Source organism: Carcharodon carcharias, chromosome 3 (genome assembly GCF_017639515.1).
Source record: "Carcharodon carcharias isolate sCarCar2 chromosome 3, sCarCar2.pri, whole genome shotgun sequence".
Classification (NCBI taxonomy): domain Eukaryota; kingdom Metazoa; phylum Chordata; class Chondrichthyes; order Lamniformes; family Lamnidae; genus Carcharodon; species Carcharodon carcharias.
Window position 1 is genome coordinate 46,345,472 of NC_054469.1, and position 21,036 is coordinate 46,366,507.

The following is a 21,036-nucleotide window of genomic DNA, read 5'->3' on the forward strand; positions in this document are numbered from 1 at the left end:
TGGGGATGTTTAGGAAGGGAACTCCAGAAGTTGGGGTCTAGGTAGCTGAAAACATGGCCACCAATGCTGCATCACTTAAAATTGGAGCTGTACTAGAGGCCAGGATTAGAGGAGCACTGAGCCTAGAGAAGGTTACTACAATAGAAACAATAATTTGTTATATAGCATCGTTAACATAATAAAATGTTCCAGGGTGCTTGATAGTGGTGATAAAATGCAAAATTAGACTCTAAACCATGGAAGGGAGGAGTAGGGGAGATGGGCAAAAGCTTGGGCAAAGAAGTCGATTTTAAAGAAAGCAAGAGAGTTGGAGAGGTTTACTGAGGGAATTCCAGAGCTTAGGACCTAGATAGCTGAAGGCCTGGCCACCAGTGGCACTGGGGAAGCTTCTAGAAACAATAATTCAGGACATAAGTAATAGTCATTCGGGCAGATGCAGGTTAATTAAAGAAAGCGAACATAGATTTGCTAAGGGCAAATTGTGCTTAACTAACTTGCTTGAGGTTTTTGATGAGCAAACAGAGAAGGTTGATGTGGGTAATGATATTGATATGGTGTACATGGACTTGCAAAAGGCATTTGATAAAGTGCCGCACAACAGACTCATGAGCAAAGTTAAAGCTCATGGAATAAAGGGGATAATAGAAAAATGGATACTAAATTGGCTGAGTGACAGGAAACAGACTCTTGGTTAATGGATGTCATTCGGACTGGTGGAAAGTTTATAGTTCTCCGGGGTCGCTGTTGGGACCCCTACTCTTCCTGATATTGGTTAATGACATAGGCCTTGGTGTACAGGGCACAATTTCAAATTTTGCGGACAATACAAAACTTGGAAGTATTGTGAACTGTGAGGAGGATATTATAGAACTTCACAAGGACATGGACAGGTTGGTGGAATGGGCGAGCAAATAGCAGATTAAATTTAATGCAGAGAAGTATGAAGCGATTTATTTTGGTAAAAAGAATATAAAACAAAGGGTTGGATTGTGAAGTGGGTGCAGGAGAAGAAGGACCTCTACGTATATATGGATAAATCAGTGAAGTTGGCAAGACAGGTTGAGAGTGCAGTTAAGAAAGCATGCAACATCCTAAGCTTTATTAATAGGGGCATAGAGCAAGGTGTTAAACTTGGATAAAATACTGATTCACTGGAGTATTGTGTGCAATTCTGGGTGCCACACTTTAGTAACCATGGGGCAACAAGCATTGGGCAAAGTGCAGGAAAACATCATGAGAATGGTTCCAGGAAGGAGGAACTTCAGTTGTGGAGATAGATTGGAGAAATTGGGACTGTTTTCCTTGGAGAAGAGAAGATTCTTGTGAACATCAAAATCATGGTGGGCCTGGACAGAGTAGATTGGCATAAGCTTTTCCCATTGTTGGAAGGATTGATAACCAATGGTGACACAAAGAAAATTTTTTTCATGCAGTGAGTGGTTAGGACCTGGAATGCAGTTCCTGAGTGTATGGTGGAGGCAATTTAAATCAAGGCATTCAAAAGGGAAACAAAAGCAGAAACAGAAAATGCTGGAACAACTCAGCAGGCCTGACAGCATCTTTGGGGAGAGAAACAGAGTTGACGTTTTGAGCCTGCACAGCCCTTCTTCAGAGCTACAGAAGTAGAAAAGGGGGCTGGGTGGGTTATTATATGGAAAAGGAGAATCTGCAGGCTTAAGAAGAGAGGGGCAGGGGGAGGAATGGCACGAGGTGTATTGCTCCTTCAGAAAGCCCAACACAGACACAAGGGCTGAATGGCCTCCTGTGTTGTATCCATTTTGTGGTTCTGAGACACATTTAGCATCTCCCTTGTTCCTTCTCCCCATCCCCTACTAATTTGTATGGCACAATTGGGAATTAGCCTTATTTGGAGTAGCGCTGCTTTGTCATGTACAATTAACAAGACCAATAAAATGATGTGTAAATAGTCTTTTGTGTGGTTAACAGTTTTCATTGTGTAGGGTGATACTTAACAAAGAGAGACACCTAATAAAGCGTGAGGTGTAAAAGATGGAAGAATCCTTGCTGCCACATGATAGTCGGTGGCTAGCTTCCTGGTTTGAAGTACTTCAATTAAGTTGAGGCACTTGTTCAAATGCCAAGAGCAATGCTGGTTATTTATCCAGTTCCTTTACCCTTAAATAGACGCTTGTAGTTGAACAAAGCTTATATGCATTCAGCTGTTATCTGGGGGATTGTTGCTCAAAAGAAATTCATATCTTCAGGCTTATACTCCAACCTACAACAAATACAGAAATTGTCCGGGTGACTTCCCCTGCATGATGTTTTTGTACACAAAGCAGTGAAGCATTGAACACAAATAGTTACTTTTGATGTGTGACAACAATGACAACTTGCATTTATATAGCACCTCTAATAGTAAAATGCCTCCAGGTATTTCACTGGAGCGCTATCAAATAAAATTCAACTTCAAGACATGTAAGAATTTATTAGGACAGTTGATCAAAAGCTTGGTTAGAGGTAGGATTTAAGGAGTGAGTCTTAAAGAGAGAGAGGGTTAGTGAGGTGGGGATGTTTATTGAGGAAATTCCAGAACTTAAGTCCAGACAACTGAAGTCTGTGTCCCCAGTGGCAGTGATTAAAAGTGGGCCCTCAAGGGGCTAGATTTGGAGGGGTACAAATGGCTCAAAAGATCTTAACCCACTGCAAGTCCCGTTCCCCCATCATCTTTGTACTTGCTGACCTTCATGGGTTCTATGATTTTAAAATGCTCATCCTTGTTTTTAAATCCTTCCATGGCCGTGCCTATCCCTATCTCTGTAATCTTATCCAACCAACCCCACAATCCTCTGAGATATCTGTGCTCCTCTAATTCTGGCCTTTTTTTGCATTCCCAATTATAAATGTTCCGCCACTGGGGCCTTGCCTTCAATTGTCTCGACCACAAGCTCTGGAACTCCCTCCCTACCTCTCTCTGCCTCTCAATCTCTCTATCTTTCTTTCTCCTTAAAGACACTCCTTAAAGCCCACCTCTCTGACCTATTATCTCCTTAATGTGGCTCAGTCTCACACTTGGTTTTATAATGTTCCTATGAAGCTGCTTTGGGCATTTCATTGCATTAAAGGCATTATATAGGTATAAGTAGTTATTGTCCTAGGGCTAGAGGAGGTTATACAGTTTGGGGGGGGGGGGGGGGGGGGGGGTGGGGGGGGGTGCGCAGAGGAACTTAAAACAAATATGAGAATTTTAAAATTGAGGGATTGCTGAAGTGAGAGTCAATAGAAATCAGTGAGCAGAATGAGAAGAGGACTTGGTTTGGTGCAAGTTAGGGTGAGAGCAGAGTTTCTGGTAAGTTCAGGTTCATAGATGATGGAAGCTGGGAGACCAGGCAGAAGAGCATAAATATATTAACAGGATTCAATAGTTCTCAAATATTGTGATATGTGCTAATAATCACTTTGGAATTGGTGATGGGGGAGCGAGAGGAACATTTAAATATTTATTTTCTATAAGCAGCTTGATAATAGACACCAAAATCTGTCCCAGCTGAATGAAGAAAAGAATTTGTGCATCTAAATTGTTGTTCTTCAGCCAGTGTTCACATCAGAATAAAATAACTCACAGCTTCACAAGGTCCAATTGTTCGAAGAACAGTGTAATGTATTTTTAATTTTGCCCTTTTCCTCTTCTGCCTTTAACCAAATGGTCTTTGTTTATCCATGAAACGAGACAGAATGTTTTGGGCAGGCAACTCCGCTATAGAGAGCACCACACTCAAGCCCGGGGTTGTCTTCGATTGCTGACCACACCTCAGACATTCCAGTAAAAGCAGAATCACAGAATTTCTATGGTGCAGAAGGAGGCCATTCGGCCCATCGTGTCTGCACCAGCTCTCTGAGCATTTTAATTTAGTACCAATCTCCTGCCTTTCCCCCATAACCCTGCACATTGTTTCTATTTAAATAATCATCCAATGCCCTCTTGAATTCCTCAGTTGAACCTGCCTCCACCACAATTCCAGGCAGTGCATTCCAAACCCTAACTACTTGCTGTGTGAAAAAGTTTTTTCTCACCTTGCATTTGCTTTTTTGCAAAACACTTGAAAACTGTGCCCTCTGGTTCTCGATCCGTTTACGAGCGGGAATAGTTTTTCCCTATCTACTCTGTCCAGACCCCTCATGATTTTTTGAAAACTTCTATGATGTCTCCTCTTAGCCTTCTCCTCTCCAAGGAAAACAGTCCCAACTTCCCTCATAACTGAACTGTCTCATCCCTGGAACCATTCTCATAAACCTCTTCTGCACTCTTTACAATGCATTCTCATCCTTCCTATAGTGTGATGCCCAGAACTATGCACAATACTCCAGCTGAGGTCTAACCAGTGTATGTTCATCAAAACTTCCTGCTTTTGCATTCTATGCCCCTATTAGTGAAGCCTAAAGTACTGTATACTTTAGAAACAGCTCTCTCTATCTGTCCTGCCACTTTTAATGACTTATGTACATATACACCCAGGTCTCTCTGCTCCTGCACACCCTTCAGAAAGATATGGTTTATATATATCAGGAAAAACAAGAGTCCCAATACCGACCCCTGGGGAACTCCACTACAAACCACCTTCTAACCCGAAAAATACCCATTAACCATTACCCTCTTTCCTACCCCTCAGCCAATTTTGTATCCGTATTGCGTCTCTTTTATTCCATGACATATAGCTTTCCTCACAAGTCTGTTGTGTGGCACTGTGTCGAATGCCTTTTGGAAGTCCATATACACCACATCAATGGCCTTTCCCTCATCGACCATCTCTGTCACTGCTTCAAAAAACTTCAGTTAGTTAGACATGATTTTCCTTAAACAAATCCATGCTGACTTTTCCAAATCAATCCACATTTTCCCATGTGACCATTAATTCTATCACAAATAATTGTTTCTAAAAGTTTCTCCACCACTGAAGTTAAACTGACTGGTCTGTAATTGCAGGGCAGACCTTTACAACCTTTTTTGAAGAAGGGTATAATGTTTGCAATTCTCCAGTCCTCCGGCACCTCGCCCGAATCCGGGGAACGTTGAAAAATTATTGCCAGTGCTTCTGCACTGTCTCACTTCTTTCAATATTCTTGGATGCATCTCATCCAGTCCCAGTGTCTGATCAACTTTACGTACCAACAGCTTAACCAATACCACCTCCTTATCAATTTTAAACTCTTCTAGTGACTGAGTTTCCTCCTCTGTCATCGTGGCCTGGGCAGCACCTACCTAGTGGCTAAAGACAGATGCCAAGTATTCATTTAACACCTCAGCCATGCCACTTGCCTCCATGTGTAAATCCCCTTTATGATCCCTAATTGGCCATAACTCCTTTTACCACCCTTTTACTATTGATGTGCTTATAGAATACTTTGGGATTTCCTTTTTATGTTAGCTGTCAGTAGTTTTTCATAATCCCTCTTTTGCTTCTCATATTTGCTTTTTCACACCCCTTCTGCACCTTCTGCATTCAGCTTGGTTCCCAATTGCATTTGCTACCTGACACCCGTCATAAGCACACTTTTTCTTCTTAATTTCTATCTTCTTTGTCATCCAGGGAGCTCTGGATTTGTTTGCCCTACCCTTCCCTTTTGAGGGAACATACCTTGACTGTACCCAAACCATCTCCTCTTTGAAGGTAGCCCATTGTTCAGCTACAGTTTTTCCCACCAACCTTTGGTTCCAGTCTATCCGGCCCAGCTCCGCTCTTGCCCCATTGAAGTTCGCTGTGTACCAGTTGATTATTCTCACTCTGGATTGACCAATGTCACTTTCCACCGTCATCCTGAATCTTATGATACAATGATCACTGACCCCTAAATGTTCCCTGACTGACACTTGATCTGCTTGGACCACCTCTTTCCCAAGAACCAGATCTAGCAGTACCTCCTTTCTTGTTGTACTAGGCACATACTACTGTCGGAAACTCTCCTGAACACAATCTCGGACAGCTTGTCCCTCACTGCCCTTTACACTACCACTGTCCCAGTCTATATAGGGGTAATTAAAGTCTCCCATTATAACTCGTCTACAATGTTTACACCTCTCTGTAATTACCTTGCTGATTTGCTCCTCTATCCTTCCCATTAGCTGGTGGTCTATTTATTACACTGAGCAATGTAATTTCACCCTTCTTATTCCTTAGCTCTAGCCAAATCGACTCTGTCCTTGAATCCTCTGACACGCCCTCTTTCTCCAGTACTGCAATACTCTCCTTAACCAAAAACACCACCCCTCCTCCTTTTTCCATTTTCTATCTTTTCTGAATACTTTGTAACCAGGAATATTTAGCACCCAGATCTGCCCTTCAATAAACCAAATCTCCATTATCACCACAACATCATAATCCCACAAGGCAATCTGTGCCTGTAACTCCCCAATTTTATTAACTATACTCTGTGCACTCACACACATGCAGTGCAACCCTGATCTAGACTTCATTACTTGCTCCCTTACTCCGACTCCATCTATTAACTTACTATTCTCTATTTTAGTGCTATCTCCCTCTCCCAACATTCTGTGCACCCTGTTATTACTTTCTAATATTCTCTCCTGGTTCTCACACCCCTGCTGAGTTAGTTTAAACCATCCCCAGCAGCACTAGCAAAACAATCCACAAGGAACTCAGTTGGGCTCTGTTCAGATGCAACCCGTCAGCCTTGTACAGGTGCCATCTCTGCCAAAACCAGCCCCAGTGTCCCAGGAATCTAAAGCCCTCCCACCTGCACCATCTTTCCGGCCTCGCATTCACCTGCCTTATCCTTCTATCTCTGTACTCACTTGCACTTGGCACTGGGAGTAATCCGGAGGTTACTACTTTAGACATCCCACTTGCTAATTTTCTACCTAGCTCCCTGAAGTCCGACTGCAGGACAACATCCCCCTTCCTACCTATGTTGTTAGTATCAATGTGGACATGACCTCTGACTGTTCGCCCTCCCCCACGAGAATATCCTGTAGCCATTCTGTGACATCCTTGACCCTAGCACCAGGGAGGCAAGAAACCACCCTGGAATCACGTTGATGGCCATAGTCTGTTCCCCTAACTAAAGAATCCCCTATCAGTCCTGCCCTTCTACTCTTCTTCCTCCCCTCTGAACAGCTGGGCCACCTGTGGTGCCATGGGCTTGGCTGTTGCTGCACTCCTCAAGGATCCATCGCCCTCACTGATATCCAGAATGGAAAAACGTTTAGTGAGCGGTTAGTGGGGACTCCTGCACTATCTACCTGCTTCTCTTGGACTGTGTGGCGGTCACCCATTCCTATCTGCCTGCTTGCCCCTAACTTGCGGTGTGACCACCTTTCTGAATGCATAGTTCTCTGCCTCACAAATGCACCTCAGTGACTCCAGCCGCTGCTCAAGCTCTAAAAGACAGAGCTCAGGCTTGTGCAGCCAGCGACACTTCCTGCACATGGACTTGTCTGGGTCACCAGAAGTGTCCACGATTCCCCACGTGCCACAGGACGGGCGTTCTGCTTGGCTGAGCTGTGCTGCCGTGCCTTAACCGTAAACATTTAAATCACTTTTTTGCTCAAACTGTAGATACTTTTACCTACTTTAACCTTACTCTTGTACTGTTAACTATAAACTGGAGGTTAGTAGAAAGTATAAATTCTTTGTCCTTACTCGAACCAGCTCCCTCTCGTGTGCCTATAAATTCTTACTTTCCCTGTGCTTGTTTAGAAATTTACATTTCTGTACTCTGCCTGTTTTCAATTCCCAACTGTCTCTGCACTAGGCTGTTTTACCCCCTGAACTTGCGCTGTTTTACCCCCTGAACTTGCGCTGTTTTACCCCCTGAACTTGCGGTGTTTTACCCCCTGAACTTGCGCTGTTTTACCCCCCGAACTTGCGCTGTTTTACCCCCCGAACTTGCGCTGTTTTACCCCCCGAACTTGCGCTGTTTTACCCCCCGAACCTGCGCTGTTTACCCCCCGAACTTGCGCTGTTTTACCCCCGAACTTGCGCTGTTTTACCCCCCGAACTTGCGCTGTTTTACCCCCCGAACTTGCGCTGTTTTACCCCCCGAACTTGCGCTGTTTTACCCCCCGAACTTGCGCTGTTTTACCCCCCGAACTTGCGCTGTTTTACCCCCCGAACTTGCGCTGTTTTACCCCCCGAACTTGCGCTGTTTTACCCCCGAACTTGCGCTGTTTTACCCCCCGAACTTGCGCTGTTTTACCCCCCGAACTTGCGCTGTTTTACCCCCCGAACTTGCGCTGTTTTACCCCCCGAACTTGCGCTGTTTTACCCCCCGAACTTGCGCTGTTTTACCCCCCGAACTTGCGCTGTTTTACCCCCCGAACTTGCGCTGTTTTACCCCCCGAACTTGCGCTGTTTTACCCCCCGAACTTGCGCTGTTTTACCCCCCGAACTTGCGCTGTTTTACCCCCCGAACTTGCGCTGTTTTACCCCCCGAACTTGCGCTGTTTTACCCCCCGAACTTGCGCTGTTTTACCCCCCGAACTTGCGCTGTTTTACCCCCCGAACTTGCGCTGTTTTACCCCCAAACCCGCGCTGTTTTACCCCCCCGAACCCGCGCTGTTTTACCCCCTGAACCCGCGCTGTTTTATCCCCTGAACCCGCGCTGTTTTATCCCCTGAACCCGCGCTGTTTTATCCCCCGAACCTGCGCTGTTTTATCCCCCGAACCTGCGCTGTTTTATCCCCCGAACCTGCGCTGTTTTACCCCCTGAACTCGCGCTGTTTTACCCCCCCGAACTCGCGCTGTTTTATCCAAGTAGAAAATTATTTTAGTTGGACCTAATTAATAAAACTTACCAAAAAGTACAGTTCCTACTTTATTCTAAACATTATGAACAGAATACACCTTAAGCGCTTACCAGATACTCATCAGATGGTCTCCGACCAATCAAATTGCTCCTTTCCTGTGAAGTCGCAACTTTGTTTTTTCACACTCAAACGCAGCATGGGCCGGTTTCAAGCAGCTGACAGGTCAGCCTCTCCGATTGCTGTTCCTGCAGGTGAGCCATTGATATTTATCAGGATCAGGACCTCCTGCTTTTTCTCACGCACAGGTCTTGGGCTCTGAGGCAGGCTGAGCACACTTATCGCCACTTCTCATGTATTTGGGTAACTTGGCACAGACTGGGCAATGAACCCAAGACTGCCTGTTCTACCTTTCCAAGTAACATATTGTCTCTAGCTACTGAAAAATTGGGGAGCTCAAAACTACCCAAGAATTGATGCCATCCTTTGTTGTCATGGTAGGTACTTTGGTTTCTCCTCTGTGTGGGTGACAATTTTGCCACTGTTTTGCTTAACACTTTTAGAACATATTTCTTAATTTGGATATTAGTTTGCACAAGATTAAGTTCAGATCTGCTTGGTACAAAGCCTTGGCAGTCATCAGGCCACCCCATGTATGTTTTGGGTTCAGTTACAGTCCATTCACCTTCAGCCTTCGGTTGTGCCAGCTCTTTAGATTTTCTTTTTGTGTCCTTCTGAGCCTTTGCCAAAAATTGTGATGCAGCGCATTTGCTGGCATGGACCCTTTTCAAATTATAAGATTTCAAAGTATGTGAAACTTGTGCCAAGCTCAGTGATAGCTTTGATTATTGGAAAGCTGCCTTGAAAACAACTATGACTCCAAGGGACAGTGAGTGCCAGCTCCACAAAGTACCAGACTTCTAACTGTTCGGCAGGGACTCAAATAGAGCAGGCATCACTTGTGGGAGTGATTGTTTGTCGGAGTGACCAAGATGCATCTATTTAATAATGTTCGGCACCAACTTGTGTGCCCTTTGATTGTGTAATGGTAAATAGCAATAAATCAAGAGAGCATAACTTTAAAGTAATCATGAAGAATTAAAGAAAAGGCAAGAATAAAGTTCTTATCCAAAGCAAATAGAATGTGAAATCCCCCATCACAATGTACAGTTGAAGCAGAGTCTTTAACTATTAAATCATTACTTGCAAAAGCAGAGTATTAAACTGTATGGGAAATGAGCAGGAGAGTGAGATTCAACTTGAAATCAGAAAATGGTGGAAAGACTCGACAAGTCTGGCAGCATCTGTGGAGTGACATACAGAGTTAACCTTTCAGGTCGATGACTGGCTCATCAATAAAAATCACATCAGATATGATTGTCACTAGCTCTCCTCAAGCATTGTTTCCCATTTCACAGATTGCCCTAAGCACTCAGCTCCTGTTTTTTTTTTAATTTAAAGCCGAAACTCAGTAGCTCTGCATGATCTAACTTCCTGTCTCCAGTCTTTCCTCAGGTTATGGAGGGTGCCATCAGTGGCCAACTTCTGCCAAAGCGGTTTGAATCCCTTCAATTTGACTTCTTGCCTACTTAAAGTCACTAACCGCATTCTATGCAACTGTATTTTATTGTTTCATGTCCTTGTTGGCATCAGTGTGCATTTAAAGCGATTAAGACTGCCACCCTTGCCACCTCTTTATGGTCCAGCCCTATCAAACTACTCTCTATTGCCTCCTTTTCTATCTGTTTGATGCCAGCATACCTTCCGAATTGTCAGCTCCTCTCCATTAACTGCAATGTAACCTCTGATGTACCAATTGATTGGCTTCTTTCTTTCATCTATATGGTGTGCTGAGCAACATTATTGTTGAACATGCAGCTCACGTTCACATATAGGTCAATTATGATCAATTAAGTATGTCCATCATCCCTGTCAGATTACAACTGTTGCATTATTTTTGGACTATCTGTTGAACAATTGGTTTGCGGCTATGGTACCAGGAGAGCTAGTAATCTACAATCTGAATTTAAATGTCAGCTGCATTCAACAAATCTGTTCATGTGTGCTGGCAGGGTGAGGGTGGGGAGGGGTAATATATTTGCGTGAATGCTGCAGGATTGTCATTAAAAACCCATCTGGTTCACTAATGTCCTTTGCCAAAGGACTCCAGTCCCATATTACATGGTTAATCCTTAATGCATTCTGAAGCGGCTTACTAAACCACTTGGTTGTACAAAGAATTGCTTAGCGATGGGTAATGAATGCATCCTTGTCAGCGTTGTCCACATTATGAGCAGAGGATGGGATGTCACTGGTTCTTTATGGTGAGAGATTCTTTGAAACTATTTCCTGAAGTGACTTCTCCTTGACGGTATTTGTATGTTCAGATTCGACCGTATTCAATAGATGAAGTAGACCATCCATTTTCATTTAATATGGACCACCATCTTAAACTTGTATTTCTTTTTGATTCTGTTGTTCACTTAATTCTTTTTTCAATGTAGTTTTAAAAAGAAATGTTGGATAAGAATGTAATTAAATTTTAATTTTAGTTTTAATTTGCATGTTTTATTTTCAGTGAAATAGCATTAAAGCAAACCCATAGTTTTCTCCTAGTTATATTTCGGACTAAATATTCTGGCATTGACTTGAGATGCAAATAGGAGATTCGTGCGTGTTGGCTAGAAATGGCTGATGAATATTCTGTTGTCCTATGTCTGAAGAGAAAATGTGTCGGGCTGGTAATTTAGTACTGTCTGCTACATGAGCTGAATCTGGCCCAGCCCCCTGTAATAACTCTCTTGAGATTACATTCTCAGTTAAATATCCTCTGGAAACCAAATATGATCTTCTTTTGCAAATACTAGAATGTAAACATAATTGGGTGTGGTGGAGGAGGTGGGGGGGTGGGGAAGGGCAAATACAGAAGTATTTTAATAACTGCTTACTGATGAGTTGTGCGTAAGATGGAAGAGAAAATAATGCTAGTAGACTAGGATGGATGTATTGTTGTCCACAATCTTCCTCCTAATATTTGCCATATGCGTGAAGCACTTGCTGATTGAGCTGCAGTGATGTGTTACCGAAGCCCATTCCTGCAAAGTCAGGATAGCTTTGAGCAGCCTGTGATTGCTAATTCGAGCATACTTCCTTGATCCTTGTGAAAGCAAAAGCAGCTGCTTTATTGTTTTAGTGTTTATTTTAAGAGTGTTTTGGTTTCACTGATAAACAACTCAAAAGTTATTTACTGTGAGGTGCACATACACTTCTGTGGGGGTAGCATTGTTATGAAAGATTTTGTGAGCCAAAAATAAATCCTTTCATTATTTTCTATTGATGTTTCTACTTTGACCTGGGTCAGTATTCTTAGACCTCTTTGAAAGCCTCTTTTACAAAATTCTGAGCTGAAACATCATCTATACAAACCAGCTTTCTTCTATTAAAAAACTGTTAACGTGTCGGTAAAGCAAATGCTATATAAGATGGACAGTATTCACTAGAACCTAACCAGTAGGCGGAAACCAGCAGCTTATTGTAGAGTCATTTATATGTAAATGCATGCTTTTTTTTAATAGTGCAGCTTGACATAGTCAGTGAATGCTGTCATAGATTGGAACGGGCTATGGTATAATTAGCCTAACTGCCCTTGTGCATGCAATACGTTTTAACATGGTATCTGTGTCATAGTTCCAAGAGTAGTGTTCAGTTGAAACCAAAGAGTCTCCTAAAAATCTGAGAGAATACTTGATTGAAAGATTAAAGAGAAGTGTGTGGAGTGATGATTTTAAATTAAATAATTTAGTCCCCAGTTGTTTTATTGCAGCAGTGCAGTAATGTATTTAAGCTGGAGGAGCTGGTTATATTTCTTTGTGTTGTTAGACAAGGATTGGCAATGGTCCCAGCATTCCGAATTTAATAAATTCGGGTACGGTTGTGAGAAAAGAAAATATTTGTAATCCACAACATGTATCGTGGCTAACCTTAAGAACTAATCACAGTACCTAATTTGTAATTTCCCTGTAGGGGATTATCAGAATATATTTCTCTGTGTGCCAATTTAAGAACCCTCCGCAAATTGGGTGAGGTGTTGATTTGTAGGGTATGAGTTTTTTTCATGTGATTCATCTTGTTAGCACACTCGAACACAATCTCTGTTCTTTGCTCCCCAACCTTGGGATCCCTGAATGTTGTAATGGGCAGAAATCCAGGAGCAGAGGTCAGTGACTTGTGTACGTAAACTCTGTGTCATTGACCTCCGTTTCGTTTTCTGCTCAAACTTCAAACTGGTGTGAAAAGTTACTTATTTTTCAGAATCTAGCATCCTTAGCCATTGCCTTTGTACATTGTAGTTCCTTGTGAAGTATGCTGGCTTCAGTATGTTGTGCGCATTGATGAGGACTGGCATATGAACCCAAAGCGCTTTATTCTCTCATCAAAATATATTCTGTTAGAGGACCAATTTTTAATGTTTACCGGAAACCAAGGCAGAGTTGATTTTGATACTCACTCAGTGGAACGCAACACTGATTCTTAACCTTGCTCTGGGGTTTTGGCTTAGATTATGCAATCAATATAATGAACCAGAAGCAAAAATAGCAGCAACTGAACCATGTTTCCAGGCAAAGAAATAACCTGAATTTTTGTAGTGCCTTCCTTGCCAAAGCTTCACAGTTAATTAACTTGTTTACATTTAACATTTCATGCATTTTTTGAGGTAAATTTTACTTGACCTGTACTGTTCTCAGTGCATGGTAAAGAATTTGTACACAGCATTTTAACTGCTAATGTTAACTCCTTGTTAATTTTTGACTATCATCATTCCATTGGTGCCATCATCCCGATAAGGGGAATATGCCTTTTATCTGTTTGAGTCCTTTTGGTCTTTGCTAAGTATTCTATCGCCGAATTTAAAAGAGATACTCAGAATTGCAGTTTATCTCAAAATATATGTAAACAACACTTTTTGTAATATTTGTTTTCAGGCAACTTGCGGCCTAAAGTTATCTGATGAGGTTCACCTCTTGCTGTCATTTCAATCTTGTCTTTTTTTTTTGGTCTGTTTTTTATTCTTTCATGGAATGTGAGCATTACTGGCTAGGACACCATTTATTGCCCATCCTGAATTGCCCTTGAGAGGCTGGTGGTGAACCAGCACCTCGAACCACTCCAGTCCATGCGGTGTAGGTACACCTTCAGTGCTGTTTGGGAATTCCAGGATCACCCAGCGGCAGTGAACGAATGGTGATAGAGTTCCAAGTCAGGATGGTGTGAGAATTGGAGGGGAACTTGTAGGTGGTGGTGTTCTCATGTGTCTACTGCTCTTGCCCTTCAGTGGTGGAGGCTGCATGTTTCAAAGGTGCTGTCGAAAGTGGCGTGGCAAGTTCTGTAGTGTATCGTGTATGTGTTTAGTAAAATAACTATGAAAATTCAAGTTTGCTGTTGGAAGTTTCCTCCAGTCAATTTCTGTGGCTAATATTTGTTCCTCTTTCCATTAGGATCCAGGCTACTGGGTACAAGTGCATCGTTTGGAGCACAGTGATGGCGGCATCTTGGATCTTGATGACATCCTCTCTGATGTTGCTGATGATAAGGACCGAGTGAGTTTCTTGCAATTACTGTTTGCCTCTTTAATAATCTTGAGAATGAAAAACAACATTAAAAGTTTGGGGTACTATTTCTAATGTTTAGAAAGTGTTTATGCCTGTTATTACTGAGGGCTACATTGACACCATCTCTTGCAGATGGAAGGCTGCCAACCTAGATAGTTAATGTTGAACACCTACTGTGTTGGGGAAGTGGCCTTGAATGAATGGGTATTCTCAACTCTGAGACCAGGAGACCAGCGCATGGTCTTAACTCGGCAGTCTGTTTCATCTCGGAGATGTGCTGAAAGAAGTGCAATTGGCTTTGTCCAGCCTGGACTGCTCAGCTCTCTATTCCTATTGGAAACGCATTTGTGATGAAGAGGAATTCAAGTTTGGTTGTGATTGCCGCATGTTTTAAAAGACATCCACGGCCTATACCCACACACGAGGAAGGCTTCTGCTGCCTGTCTCCATTATGAGTTGCTGGCTTCAAGAAATTCGGGGTAACTGGGGAAAGGGAAAAAGATTGAACACAACAATATGGGTGAATATAAAAGCAGAAGATGCTGAATGCACTCAGTGGGTTAGGCAGCAACTGTGTTGAGAGGAAGGTTGGATTAAAGTTTGAGGCCAGAAGACCAGAGCCCTATAAGTAAACAACCTCTATAGGATTGAAGCAACCAGTGAGAGGAAGCAGGCATTACATCCCTTTTCAAGTGTTCTTTCACTAGTTGTGACCGGTTTATGTACAACTCCCTCATTCAACAAATTGGTAGTTTATTACCGATAGCTGGAGGTGCTTTGTATACTGTGCTGTAATGCCCAGATTTGGGCTTTCAAATCCTTTGCTTTCACAATGAAAATATTTGGCTGTTGGTAAAGTTGGCATTAAGTAACTTTTTCCAAAGACCTAATACTTATTGGCTGCTGAAATAAAACAGAAAATGCTAGGAAAACTCAGCAGATCTGACAGCATCTGTGGAGAGAGAAACAGACTTCACGTTTCAAGTCCGTAAGACTTTTCAGATCAAACTATTTAGTCACTCTCACTGTTGTTAATGTTACTTTGCTATTAGGTGTAATGGGTCACATGAGAAATTTTCATGCAGCTAACTGCTCTGTAGATTAATATTTTTAACTTGGATTTCTGTTAAATGTCATGAGGTGAGACATTACAATACTATCTCAGCCTGAAAAACATGTAGTATCGCAAATTTAGATTCTGATTCTGGAGAGAGCATTTTGAGCTCTAAAACTAGAATGGAGTGGTGGTGATTACAGATCTATTATTGTAATGTTTTCTCACCATGAACATCTGCAATTTAAGATGCTAATGTGGGGTGCGGATTTTTTTTTTGTTAAAGGATTCTCATTGAACATCATAGTTATTTCTAGTAAAAGCAATCTCTTCTATAATGGAAGTGGATGTTTGCCCCCTTACCGCTCCTTTTAACATCCTTGTTGGTTGCCCAGTAAGCCTCATCTCAAGTTCTTCCAAAGAATCCTCCCTTTAATTCCTCCTTCAGCCTCTGCACTGAGTGATGACACATCCTCAGTGATTTCAGTCTCCATGTCAGTTCCATTTGCTAGCTCTCGAAAGTTAGGGCTCTCCCTCCATAGAAAATTTTCAATTTGTATTTGCAGCCACTTATTTGGCTTTGCCATTTTCTGTGGCCTCACCGATTTAGATCAGCAATGAGGCTAGCCAGAACTATTTCTTCATAGTCCTCATTTTCTGCATTCCCTTACCTGCTGTTGATGCCACTTTCTTCTGCGTTCAACAAGTGGGGTGGGTAGTGGAGTGGGTAGGAGAGGTGGGGAGCTCCCAACTTGTTTCCCATCTCTCAACTATTTAGCATTTGCTTCTCCGTTCGCTATGACACATCTGGAGCTGTTGCTCTGCATGACCACTGCCTTGCATCCCATCCCAGCAAAGCTTTTGCCAGCCACCTCCCAACTCATGTTGGCACATAACTTAACTCCAAGTCCAAAGAGACCAAACTTGAGTATAATTGATGTACAGTGGGCTGAGGCATCCATTGCCAAATCACATTGCCGTGTACTAGGCTTTGGAATTCTCTGCTCAAACTGCATAAGATTTGTATTATTTTGTTTTGGAAAACATTTACTTGATTAACAAGATGTAATTTTCAAAGCAGTCATAAGAGATGCACGTATTTGGGAATTTTCCCTTAAAACAGATTTGTTGATGGAGAACTGACGTTAAATTTAATAGTATTTGTTATTCCTGATGACCATCAGCTTGGCCATAAATTGCAGTGTATGGAGCTTTGTAGTGTATTGAACTGTCATGCAAATAGCAATGTTCAAACTTACAAAGGCACAGGTGTGGAAGGATGCATTGCACGACAGCCAAGGAATTAGTTTTTTTGCATGAATAGGACTAAAATTGTTTTTTTTAAAGTAAAAAGTGGCATAGGCAGGTTAGCACAAGAAAACTATAATCTGTTTCACCATTCAATAGTTTTATTTAGATTTCAGAATAGTTCTGCTACTCCGCCCCTTTCCGGTCTAACTTCATTCTTCATGAAACGCAAGAAAGATTTCTGAGGTGAAAACCTCGACTTTGTTCAAAAAGCATGTAAGTGCTGTGATGTGGGGTCTTGAAGGAATTTCTCGATGGATTAACTAATTTGTGCTGTATAGTTTTCCTTATTTGTAGCTGTCTTGTGGTTTCATGGGCATTGGTGGTTCTCTGATAACTTGCCCAGATAGTAATTCTACATTTGAGTCTTAAAAGATTGTAGGGACCAATTATTTTCACCTCACGTCCAGGGTTTGCTGGATATTGATCTGATTTGTGAACCCTTGTGATATTTTCCCAATTAGCCTGTAGATGTGGAAGGAAGTTGCACTGTATTTGTCGAGGCTCACTAACTCAGTATGATCCAAGGATTGGATTTGGGGCCTTCCTGGTTGTCAGGTTTACTTACACAGTTGCAAGTAATCATTGATGTGTATGTGTCTGTGTACGGTTTCACTGAGGACAATTGCATCCAAAATGTTTGAACTAAGAAGTTGAACTTGTCCCTTTCATAGATTTCATTGAACCTTTAAAATTCAGAGCAAGAGAAAGTCTTAAAATTCTATTAAATAATTGAACTGCATGATATACAAATGCTAATTATTACCTCTGGCAGGTCATGTGTTTATCACATTTTGCATACTTTGCAACATAGAATTTTAAAAAATAAATTAATTAAAATAATTACAGAGAAATGTTTACTAAACAAGTAGTTGGAATGATTTTTGAGTGCAATTTTTAATTACTTTGATTTTCAGCAGTATCTTGTATCTGTGATATTTATTTTCTGCGGCCTCTATAGAAGCTGGGTGACTGAGTGAATCCTTTCCCACACATGGAAGGAATAATAATTTCCCATTATTATTAATGGAAAATAATAAAATTGGGGACACTAATTTCTCTCCTCTCCTTTTGATCGAAGATTTTTGAAAATATCATTTTGAAGGGTAAGAAAGTGAAAACGAGAGCCCACAATAATTATTTTGACCCATCATTGTCCGTTGGATTTTTCTTGAAAATGATATAATCCTGGGATCTTAAACAAGTGATCACAGAATGCAGTGCATTTACCAGAGAATAAGAAACTGCCGACTGACAATGGTGCAAATGCCATTCAAGTGGAAGAAGCGAATAAGAATGTAGTAATGAGAGGGGACAGGATAGTCAGGTGGATAGACCTTGTTCTCCCTAGCTGCAACCAGAAGCTCTAAAGATTGTGTTGCCTGCTTGGTGCCAAGGTTTAGGGCATGTCCTCATGGCTGAAGACAAACTTTGAGTGGGAGGGCGAGGATCCAGTTGGTGTGATCCGCATAGAAACCAACAACATAAATAGAACTAGGAATGATGTTCTGCTCAGAGGCTTTAAAAGGTTAGGGTCAAACTTAATTGCAGAATATCAAACATAATCATCTCTGGATTGTTACCTGAGCCACATGCCAAATGATGTAGGATCATGCAGATTAGAGAATTAAACGCGTGGCTCAAAGAGTGAAAAGAAAGGGTTTCAATCTTGGAGTACTGGTACCAGTACTCAGGAAAGAGAGAGCTGTTCTGTTGGGTTGGGCTTCACTTAAACTGGGCTGGAACAAATGTTCTGGCAAATCACCTAACTTGGGGCTTTACAGAGTAGGGAGGATGGAGGGGTTGGGGGGATGTTAGTGTGCATGCACAGGGTTCAGATGAAAGGACATTTAGAAATCCAAAGAGCAAAGTCGAGGCAGCAGAACAGTGAAAAGATGTGGATAAATGCAAGCCAAATGGGACAAGAAGGGACAGAGTTTAACAATAATTGTGCATCAGTGAGTAATGTCCAGACAGGGATTAGTAGTAAAAAAAATAAATTTTTGAACTGTGCTTTTTTAATTCTTTCATGGGAGGTGGGCATCGCTGGCAAAGCCAGCATTTGTAGCCCATCCTTAATTGCCCTTGAACTGAGTGACTTGCTAGGCCATTTCAGAGGGCAGTTATGAGTCAACCACATTGCTGTGGGCCTGGAGTCACAGCTAAGCTAGAGCAGGTAAGGATGGCAGATTTCCTTCCCTAAAGGACCTCGATGAACCAGATGATAGTTTCAGGGTTACGATCACTGAGGCGAGTTTTTAATTCCTGATTTTAATTGAATTTAAATTCCACCTGCTGCCATGGTGGGATTTGAATCCACACCCCAGAACATCAGCCTAAGCATCTGGATTACTAGTCCAGTGACATTGCCACTGTCTGTCCCGAAACAAAGGCAATCTAATAATTGCGGGGAACTTAAATCTTCATGTTGACTTGACCAATCAAATTGGAAATGATGGTTTAGAAGATGAGTTAGTAAATGTTTTCATGACAGTTTCCTGGAGCAATATGTTTTGGAACCACTGAGGGCTAAAGCAATTTTAGGTCTTGAATTTTGCCCTGAGGCAGGGTTAATTAGTAACCATAGTAAAAGACCCACTCAGCTAAAGTAATCATAATAATCCGACATTAAGTTTGAAGATGACATACTCCAATCATAAACAAGAAACTTAAACAAAACCAATGACATAGGTATGAGGGGAATGCTGCCTAAGGTTGATCGGGTAAACAGACTGAAAGGTCTGGCCGTAGATAAACAGTGGGAAACTTTTAAAGAAGCAATTCAAAATATGCAAAAAAAAATACATTCCATTGAAAAACAAAAACAGTTTAAAAAAAAGACCCATCCGAGGCTAACTCAGGAAGCTTAGAATAGCATTAGATTAAAAGAAGAGTCTTATAATATGGCAACGAATAGCAGTAAGTCTGCGAATTAGGAGTGTTTTAGAAACCAGCAAAGGGCCACCAAAAAGTTGATGATAAGGGATAAAATAGAATATCGGAGCAAACTATTCAGGAATATAAAACAGATTGTAAGAACATTTACAACTATAATAAGGAAAAGAGGATTTAAAAAAAGGAAAAATATGCATTGATCCCTTAGAAGCAGAGACAGGAGAACTTATTATGGGGAATGAGGAAATGGCAGAGATGTTGAACAAATATTTTGTGTCTGCCTTCATAGTAGATGACGCATGTTACATTGTGGAAATAGGGGATAACCTAGGTGTAAAATGACTGAGGAAATTAATGTCAGCAGAGAAAAGGCTTTTTTCTATCATGGGATTTCTGTCACTGGCTAGGCCATCATTTATTGCCCATTCCTAATTGCCCTTGAGGAGTGAGCTGCTGCCCTGAACCGCTGCAGTCCATGTAGTGTAGGTACACCCACAGTGCTGTTAGAGAGGGAGTTCCAGGATTTTGACCCAGTGTTAGAGAAGGAATGGTGATAGAGTTCCAAGTCAGGATGGTGTGTGATTGGAAGGGAACTTGCAGGTCGTGGTTTTTCCAGACATTTGCTGCCCTTGTCCTTCTAGGTGAGAGAGGTTGTGAGTTTGGAAGGTGCTATTGAAGGAGCCTTGGTGAATTACTGCAGTGCATCTTGTAGATGGTACACACTGCTGCTACCGTGCATCAGTAGTGGAAGGAGTGAATGTTTAAGGTGGGGGATGGGGTGCCAATCAAGTGGGCTGCTTTGGCCTGACTGGTGTTGAGCTTCTTGTATGTTGTTGGAGCTGCTTTCATCTAGGCAAGTGGGAAGTATTCCATTACACTCCTGAATTGTGCCTTGCAGATGGTGGACAGGTTTTGGAGAGTCAGGATGTGAGTTACTTGCCTCAGAATTCCCAGCCTCTGACCTGCCCTTGTAGCCACAATGTTCATATGTTCAGTTTCTGGTCTACGGTAACCCTCAGGATGTTGAGAGTAGGGCATTCAACAGTAGAAATGCCATTGAATGTCAAGGGGAAATATTAGATTCTCTCTTGTTGGAGATCAACATTGCCTGGCACTTGTGTGGGGCGAATCTTACTTGCCACTTATCAGCTCAGGCCAGAATGTTGTCCAGATCTTGCTGCATATAGACATGTGTCTCAGTATCTGAAGTGAAACTGGAGGAACTTAAGTCTGACAAATCCCCATGCCCTGCCCCTATATGCTGGGTTCTAAAAGAAATAGCTGCAGAGATAATGGATGCTCAGGCTTTGATTTTCCAATGTGATATCTCAAGAAAGGAGCAAGGGAGAGAAAGTTGGAAACTATAGGCCAGTTCAGCTGATGTCTGTCATCAGGGAGTGCTGGAATCTATTATTAAGAAAATCTTAAAACACTTAGAAAATCATAGC

The 21,036-nt window shown here is 42.0% G+C and overlaps 1 protein-coding gene across 5 annotated transcripts in view; it reads left to right on the forward strand.

Annotated features, from left to right (window-relative positions):
• pard3aa (par-3 family cell polarity regulator alpha, a) overlaps positions 1–21,036 on the forward strand; it is a 799,897-nt gene that overhangs the window by 126,292 nt on the left and 652,569 nt on the right. For all 5 annotated transcript variants that reach the window (XM_041183914.1, XM_041183910.1, XM_041183913.1 and 2 more), the window contains exon 2: positions 14,218–14,319. In XM_041183914.1, the coding sequence (XP_041039848.1) occupies positions 14,218–14,319 (102 nt within the window). The remainder of the gene's footprint in view (positions 1–14,217; positions 14,320–21,036) is intronic.